At 42.8% G+C, this 9202-nt stretch overlaps 1 protein-coding gene across 1 annotated transcript in view; it reads right to left on the bottom strand.

The window, feature by feature from the left end:
- Nucleotides 1-8787, bottom strand: part of TRIM37 (tripartite motif containing 37) — a 34451-nt gene extending 25664 nt beyond the window's left edge. Inside the window, exons 1-5 of the mRNA XM_053454869.1 lie at nucleotides 8403-8787; nucleotides 4645-4746; nucleotides 3861-3901; nucleotides 3557-3673; nucleotides 1099-1186 (exon numbers count right to left, since the gene is read on the bottom strand). Coding sequence (XP_053310844.1) covers nucleotides 1099-1186; nucleotides 3557-3673; nucleotides 3861-3901; nucleotides 4645-4746; nucleotides 8403-8561 — 507 coding nt within the window. The 5' untranslated portion in view covers nucleotides 8562-8787. The remainder of the gene's footprint in view (nucleotides 1-1098; nucleotides 1187-3556; nucleotides 3674-3860; nucleotides 3902-4644; nucleotides 4747-8402) is intronic.
- Between the last annotated feature and the right edge of the window lie 415 nt (nucleotides 8788-9202).

Raw genomic sequence — 9202 nt, forward strand, 5'->3', positions numbered from 1 at the left:
TCTCGGTGAGCTACGGTGCCATTGTATCAAGGACACCGAGCCAGCTCCTGATCCCTTTCCTCGCAGTATTGTCTGACGCTGGAAGCTGTTAACCCTTGCGGTTCCGGGAGGAAGCAACAAAGAACTGACGGGTGTAACCCGCTGGGGTACCTGAGGCCCGTCACAGAGACGGTCTACCGTGAAGTCTCAGTATTCCGGTAGACCAATCCGGCTCTGGTGCCCCATGCTTTGAGGGCCCCATGCTTTGAGCGCCCGCGGCAGTCTCACTGCTGCCTGTCCTATAGATACGCTAACTATGCTACCTGCTTTCAGCAGAGGCATCTCAGGGGAGGGGGATCTAATTTTCTAGCCTGATAGGGATATTCATGGGATTAAACAGACCACAGTCACCAAGAATGTCTGAATTGTACAGCATGCAGAAAAATAAATTTACCTCCATGCAAAATTGACTCTAATATGCATTTAAAGGGGATTCCAACTGTTTTTGTAATGCGACATCTGGAAATTACCTAGGGTTTATTTTTTTGGTTACTTGATGCAGAAGAGTTCCAAAACTTAGATTAAAGTTGCACGGGTGTTCCTGTTTGTCCCAGTGTGATTTACAAATGCATTGCTAGCCTTAGTTATGTGTGGCCTTTCCCAGGCAGACTTTAGACACTGAGGGGTACTAGCCCAAGCGGATGTCAGAATCAGGCTAGAGCGCTCCTTTAAGTATGCGTACTGAATATACATTATTTCTAGGTTAGGTTATTCATAATTAGTTTTTGATACAAAAACATACATTACATCAGAAGATAAAGGTATTCTTAATTTTAACAGTAAATGATGGAAAAGAAACTTATTACATACCAAGAGGTATACAAATTACAATCAGATATTCTGCAATCTCCCAGATCCTAGTTATGGATTGGATCATTTGCTTGGATATAAACTACCGTATAGCATGCATGATAAAAGGAAATAATAAAAACAAGTTCACACAGGTTCAATGTTGTATTTAGAGGCCAAAGCCTATGCTTCGGATGGTACAGCACCATCAACATCAAAGACAATTCTGGCTCAAACAATGCCTCGCTGTGGTGAGTTGTGTCTACTTACCATTCCTCCCCAAAGAGCACACTGATGACAGATACAAATCTTACAAGTCCAACAAAAAACACTGAGTTTTTCATGGTGATTTTCACATCTGAGGAAAGAAAATGTGTGTCATTTAGACAATACATTACAAGGTAGCAAAAGGGTTTTGAATCTGAGATTTCAACTTAAATACTCATACTTGCCCGATTATAAGACGACCCCCAGAATTTGAATACCATATTTGCTCGATTATAAGACGACCCCCCAAAATCTGAATATTAATTCAGAAAAAGCCTGAATATAAGACAACCCTATAGGAAAAAAGTTTTACCAGTAAATGTTAATTCATGTAAACTATGTAAAAATGTTTTTAATAAAAGCTATGACTGAGAAAAATAATTTGTTTTTAATTCTTTATTTTCCAACCTGCCCCCCGTTATGCACATCTGCCCCCAGGCTTGTCACCCTGTCCCATAAATGCCTTAAACCCCCTATATGCCACTGTGCCCCATGATATGCCTTTTAACCCTCTAAATGCCACTGTGCCCCATATGCCTTTTAACCCTCTATATGCCACTCTGGCGTATAGAGGGTTAAAAGGCATTTCTGGAGGCAGAGTGGCATTAAGGGGGTTAAAAGGCATATCATAGTGTACTCTGCCTACAGAAATGCCTTATGGCCCCCCATTTAACACCCCCCCCCGCCCAAAAAAATAAAAAAAAAAGAACTTACCAGTGCTTCCGACTCCAGGTGTGTTGTCCGGGCAGCGTGCAGACGTCTACGCAATTTGCGTAGGCAACTTCCGCTGCAGCCGGAAGGAGGTGTGGTTAGCAGCAGGGGTTGTCTGCGTCCATTGGGCAGACCTTCCCCGGCTGTCAGAGATAATTACCCCGGTGAGGGGAACTCTAATCCTTGACAGCCGGTCAAGGTCTGCCCGATGGACGCAGACAACCCCTGCTGCTAACCGCACCTCCTTCCGGCTGCAGCGGAAGTTGCTGCCCCGGCTACACACCAGGGACTCAGAAGCATGAAGTCGGGGGGGGGGGGGCGAGACAGGAGGATCCAGGTCCCCTGCATTGAAGAGGGGGATCTGGATCTTAGTCTCATAGTCAGACCTATTTGAGGTCTGATTATAAGACGAACCCGATTAGAAGACGAGAGGTATTTTTCCAGAGCATTTGCTCTGAAAAAAATTTGTCTTATAATCAAGCAAATACGGTATTATTTTAGGGGAAAAAAGAGAAAGCCTGAATATAAGAGTACCCTATAAGAAAAATGTTTTACTAGTAAATATTTCACATGTAAACTATTTTTCATATTTAATAAAAACTATGATTAAGAAAAATGATTTTTTTTTTTTATTTCCTTTTATTTGCCAAGCCCCCCCCCATTATGCACATCTGCCCCCCAGATATGCCTTATACACCCCTATATGCCACTCTGCCTCCATGATATGCCTTTTATCCCCCATTATTCTGGGGGGCTTCCCAAGACTCGTTCCTCGTACTTCAGACTCAATGGTGTCTAGTGGGGGCAGCCGGTGGACTTCTGTGCAATGCGCGTAGACAACCTCTGCTGCCTGTTAGTTCCGCCCAGGCTTTTATGACAGAGCACTGGTGTGGCGTGACCTTACGGTGCTCAGTCATAGAAGCCCTGGTGAAAGTGCCCGCGGCAGCGGAGGTTGTCTGAGTATCGTGCAGGCAATCTCCGCTGCCGCCGGGCTTCTATGATGGAGCACCGGAAGGTCAAGTCACGCCGGGGCTCAGTCATAGAAGCCCCCAGAGGAAGTGCCGAAAGCAGCAGAGGTTACCAGAGAGGAGGATCCAGGTCCCCTGCAGCGCTGCAGGGTATCTGGATGTTAGTCTATTCGAGGTCTGATTATAAGATGGCCTTGAATATAAGACTAGGGGTATTTTTCAGAGAATTTGCTCTGGGAAAAAAAAACAAAAAACTTGTCTTATAATTGAGCAAATATGGTAAATCATAACAGAATACAGCATTATAAATTTGTCTACCACTCCCACCCCCTCACTTAACCTCCATGACATTCCAAGTACTTAGCCATCAGCTAAGTCTCCAGTCTACATTGGAGGTATATCGGCTGTATATGAAGTTGTATCATGCTTCTTTACTCTTCCTGTATTATCCAACCAACCTGCATAGGAGTCTAGTGTGACATATCACATATTTTAAATTTAAAAGGAGCAGGCAAGTTATCAAACCCGCTTTACTGCATATGATAGCTGAGAGGTCCCTTTAAATGTTAATTTGTTCGCACGTGCAATTGCACGAAGGAAGTCTACAGAATGTCCCTCTTTATCTGACCCTTGCTTCATAACTTGCATTTGTGTTCAGCCAAAACACATCTCCTGCTACCTGCACCCATGCAGTAATTTAAGAAAGAAAGGGGGGAAAAAAGGTAGACTAAAAGTAGAGAGGACTAGAAGACCCTAGAAGTAGGGAGAACTGACAAACATACTTGTCCTTCTCATTTTCTTCATGCTTGTTCAGACTGCACAGCTGTAGCGTGTCAAGCTGTTGAGTAACCTCCTCTGCCCATCGGCAGTTAACCAGCTCCCGCAGCTGTAGGGGGGCTCTGCAAGGCAAGACAGTTATTACTTTTCAAAGTTTTGGAAAGTTTGTGCCCAAACATCTTCTAGATCACCACATAACATACCCACACAAGAAATTCAATATGGCACCAGAACGGCATAAAACAACCCTCATACGTGTGATCTACTACAGGTGGCAAAAGGGTGCAAATATTGGACCAAGAGTCTTACCGGCAATGAGGGCACTGAGCTCTTTGTTCTGTTAGCCATCTCTACAAAAAAAAAAAAAAAAAAAAAAATTAAAGAAATGAAAGAATGTTAAAACTGTTAGCATACAGTCCAGGTTACCCAAGTGTTATTTTGCATAGACAAACTAAATTGAATATTTGTAATTAAAGCTGCATCTTTGTCCATTTTCAAAAATGAGGACCTAATTGGTTTAATTATGTTTAGGTTTTCTGATATAAAGATCAAACACCTTAAGTACTGTTCAAAGAGGAAACTCAACAGTTTCTTATCTATAGCTTGTGAGCAGGTCCATCTTTTCCCCAATGTATCACAGCAATCTGACAAGTCTAGTTTTGTCATACACTTCAAAAATACCCCATTAGATGCATTGGAAAAATTGCTGGTGCTATATGAATAAGACAATGATTCCAATTATATGCCTTAGTTTAAAAATAATTATGTTCTGCCATAACAGCACAGATGCATAGATTTAGCGTAAGTTTGCATAGGTTTATTTGAAAACCTAACACAAATGTAACTATAAACAGGATCACACAGATTAGACGCCACAAAACACTGATGTGGGAGAGGAGAAAGTGTGAAGTAATACTTATTCCAAGTCACAAGACTAAATGTGTGGCATGATGTGCATACATTCAAATGTGCCGTCTTTGTGCACGCCCCTTATGTTTGCAACCAATGTATTTTAAGTGCGTGTATTTATGTTTAGTCACATTTACAGAATTCTGCAAATAAAACACTCGACAGTCATGTTGAAGCCACTTACTCTTATACAACTGAAGCAGCAGAGTTTAGAACAATGTGGGCAGAGACGAGCGTCTCGCAACTTCTCCATGCATATGAAACATCTGAAGACCTCCGCTATGCTCTGTGTAAAGAAAACATATTGCAATATTTTGTTAAGCGGAGCATGGCAGATCCTTATTCGTAGCCAAGGACTCAATTCAAACACCAGCCATCACATGTACTCTGACGGATATGACAGCTCTGGTCCCTTTCCAAAAGCATGGAGGGATTCTCCCCACGAATTTGCTCTCATTCCTATTCACTCTGCTGCATACTATACTCAAGAGCAGAGGCGTACCCAGACACATGGCGGGAGTGGTCCTCTTTGGCGATCAACCCCCTGCACTGCCAAACTGACCTACTTGTGCTATGGTTAGGTGTGCCGGCTCAGCACAGCTTCCATAGACTGCATTAAAGGACGCATGGCGTCTCAGAGACACGCAGCGCCTTTTAATGCATTCAGGATGCAGACAGTGGGGCTGGGGGGGCGCTGCCATGGGAAGCATTTGAGGAAAATTATATTATATATAAAAACATTTTTGTAATTGTACCTGCCATCGTGAAAGCTGCAATGACCCGTCTTTCAAGTATTTCAAGAACAGGAAGACCAAACTTATCCTAAAAGTGTGCTCACAGCAGAGCTCATTGGATATCTTTCTAAAATCTACACGCCAGCTATTAGGCACATATGGCAGCTGTGAAGTTCATTTAAGTTTCTGTAGTGTCCCCTTTGCAAAATGTACATATTCCTAGCTATCTTCTTTGTAGGAGATGTATTCGGTTGAGTACATCTACTTGCACATGACATACATACCGCCAGTCAACCCCGGAGCTGGCTTGGTGAATGTTACGGCAAGGGGTCTGCTCAGACTTCAATGGGAGTGCTTTCCCCAACACAGATTGGCAACTTGAAGTAGCCAATCAGGGCCGAGAAATTGGTACACAAAGATGGCAGCTGCAACTTCATTTATTGTTAACAAATGCACATTACTTTAACATTCATTACTTTTGGGAGGCTCCCTTTAACACTATTAATTTCATCAAGACTTTTTGATTTACACGGTTTAACACATTTTTCAGCTTTGGCCAAAATACCTGTCAGTACTTCGATGAAGAAGAAAAAAAAAAAAAAAAATCTAAATGTTTTCTTTTTAGAGGATTTTGTACTTGGCCCACATGTGATGTAAGCAGTTTTATAATACCACAACAAGAAGAATACTACTACAAAAAGGCATAGGTGGTTTCCCTATAGATGTTTGGTACACATGAAGTCTACAAACCGAAGATAACTCAAGGAACATTCAGAGAAATGACAACATGTGCAAAACTATACCAGCCTGATCACTGAAGCCTGCCAGGAGGAAAAATACTACTACTAACAGCATGACACCAAAGGCAGAATGCTTAGAAACTAAGCATAAAACAGATTTAGCAGCTGGGGCGGCTGTTTGATTTCGGTAATACATTAGTTTAATACAAGCAATAAAACTGCAATGGACTCAGTCCTGGAGGAACACATCAGTGGATAAAACCTAAACCCTATACTTAGCCATTGTAACCTCTCATCAGATATGGATCTTTGTTTTGGGCAAGAAAGAAGGGGAAAAAAAAATTATCCCAGCGAGGAGGAAGCTAAAAGGAGGTAAGATGGAATAATTGAAAAAACAAAATGCTACATATCTAGTTCAGAGAAAGAATCCTAAGGGTGAGTAAAGAGTAAGGGGAAGATGTTGGAGCTACAATATCAGTTTGGAATAAATGGCACATGATCCCTGCAGTTTACAGAGCACACAAAAAAGATTTTGCATCTTAGAAATGTGCCAAGATATGCTTCTCATCCGATGACAACTGAAACAGCAAAGGAAGCAGTGAACTACTGTACTAAAAAGCACCTTTAATCAAATTCCCAAAATATGATTACCCACATATGGTTACAAGTACTTTACGTGTAGCAGTAAGATCCAGGCTGAAGACATCCTTCCCAGAAGAATATTTAGCTAGTGCAGTGCCCTTGGCGATAGTAACACAGTAAACACTGTATCAGGTGGTACACACACAAAGCACACTCCGTGACAAAAGGTGTCAGTTCTCTAGTGACAGGTTTTGTTTTTTTAACAATAAACCATAAATAAAAATTTCACACTATAAAAGGTTGCTATGCTAGACTCACACCGTAGCCAAGTCACTGCATAGCGCACAACAAATTAAACCGGCATTGGTTTCTTTGGACCTAGAGAGAATTGCTCTATAGAAGCCCTAACTCTTAATCAAAAGGGCCATCAACATAAGACTTTCACTGGCTCTTCCTAAATTGGGGATTTCGACAAAGTGCGTTGATCTACATTTATTACACTAATGCTATTCAACTTCCCTCCAAAGTACTCAAAAGGAGAATTTCCACTCTGACAAGGCCAGCTACAAGTTGGGTTGTTAAGAACGTGACTCCTCCTGTACCATATGGACCTTTACATGGACCACATAGGACACTGAGGTGTCTCCTGAACAAAAAGATTAGCAAGCCTAAGAAGTGGGCAACTTTAACTCGCTAATGAAACACATATGGTTCACTTCACAACTAGGTTTGGAAAACCTTTGTGAATGTGCTTTCATTTTATGACATCTGTGTCCTCACAATGGGAGTAGGGAAAGTATATAATCTATCATGGAGTAAAAATATTTTTAGTTTTAATATGTAAACTTCAAGAGTGAAGGACTAAATATATAGCAATGGTCTGATCTGAATGCAATATAGCAGATCCAATGTGATGAAAACTTTTTGTCCTAAGTAGAGGTCATGGAGATCTTTAAAAAAAACAAAAAAAACTGTTACGTTCTTCAATCTTGTGTGCAGAACCATGACCTTAAGAAGTCTTCATGGGTCATACTGGAGTTAGTTCACGGACAGTGTTTGGTGGGAATGGTATGACATGTCACAGAGTAGGCTGCCAATAGGTGAGCCATCTTACCTCCTCTACCAAAAAATATATTTTCTTTGCCTTAAACAGAAGGCTTCCCAGGCGGACATCACAAAAACACAGAGAGGGAACCTATATCTGCAGAACAACATGGGACGCTAAAGCAATTTGACCGATAAATATACGTGAAACATAGAACTATGAATGTATTAAGTAGAAAGACACTCAGATTAGGGTACGTAACGCATTCTTCTTTGTCCTCCAGGAGTCACTTACCATAAAACGCATAGAAATACAGCAGAATGTATACTTGGTTGCCATGAAACCATTTGACGAAGGAAAAACGCAAATCAGCATTATAAAAGTGTCTCTCGACAAGGGTTTTCGTACGTTCCCCCATCCCCTAAAGATACACCACATCCATCGCTCATTTACAGGCAACTACCTTCCCAACGGATGCCTCACAATGATACGTGGGCCTCTACCCAAAAACATTAAGATGCCCCAATTTACTTGAAGGTGATGCCTTCTTGGCATGATACATGGAGCCCCTCCCAAATTTACTAATAAATACATTTTTAGGATTTTTTGATACAATTACACATGTTCGGAATGGATACTTTTTGACCATGGTAAAATGTTAGAAAGCTGCAGACTGGGCAAATAATTAAAGCCTAAATTTAATCTGAAAACGTGGCCATCTGGTAACATGTCACATATCTGCCAGCGGACATGTGACATGCCGGGGTGACACAATGTCAGGGCACAGCCATGTTACACGTTACCGGTGGTATGGCAGACACCTGTCAGACGGCCAGCTCACCTCCACACTTTGCTCATCCATCTCCTCCAGCTTGCGGTCCTTAACGTTGCAGTAATGCAGGGATTTCTTCCTGGACCTGAAATAGGACAGATACTTGACGGTGCTGCACAGACAGGTGAGAAAATGATCAGTAAAACGCCCCCTTTCAGCTGCAGACATACAGCAGCCGGTGCAGAGGGTGAGGGACACGGGGATAGCGGGGGAGACGGTAGGCTAACTGTCAGTAACGGTTGGTCTTATAACGTAAAGGGTAGGCTCGGGGGGAGGGGGGAGCCGAGGAGCGAGACGGAGGCTGAGCCGCAGCCGTTTATATCAGTGAACCTCCAGCCGCCATCTTTGACCGGGCTCTAGTTACTCAGAGACGAGCGACGCTAAGACCCAACAAACCACAGTGGGCGGGATCTGTGACGCAAGGGCGCCTCACCGCCCCCTATTCCGCAAGCAGTGCGCCGACGAGCTAGCCCCGCCCACTTAAATGCAATTATAAATAAGAGAGCGCACATAAGCGTCAGCCCAGTTTACGGTACAGTGCAGAGGCTGTGTTAGCGATAAGCGACCCCATTGATCAATTATTTGCACCGGCGTAAAGTAGAACAAAGAGCTGCAGGCCGAGTCCCTGCATACAGGCAGTGATTGCTTTGCATTGCCGCAAAGCTGTCTTATGTTGCGGCCAGAACGCGATGACGCAATGGCTGCCCTGTATGATATCATCAGGTTTTGGGGTCAATAGTCAGGTGGAGTACTACCCCGGATGCCTGCTCCTAGAGAATGCGCACGGGGTTAGGTTGGAGCAGGATATG

This window comes from Spea bombifrons, chromosome 2 (genome assembly GCF_027358695.1).
Source record: "Spea bombifrons isolate aSpeBom1 chromosome 2, aSpeBom1.2.pri, whole genome shotgun sequence".
Taxonomy (NCBI): Eukaryota; Metazoa; Chordata; class Amphibia; order Anura; family Pelobatidae; genus Spea; species Spea bombifrons.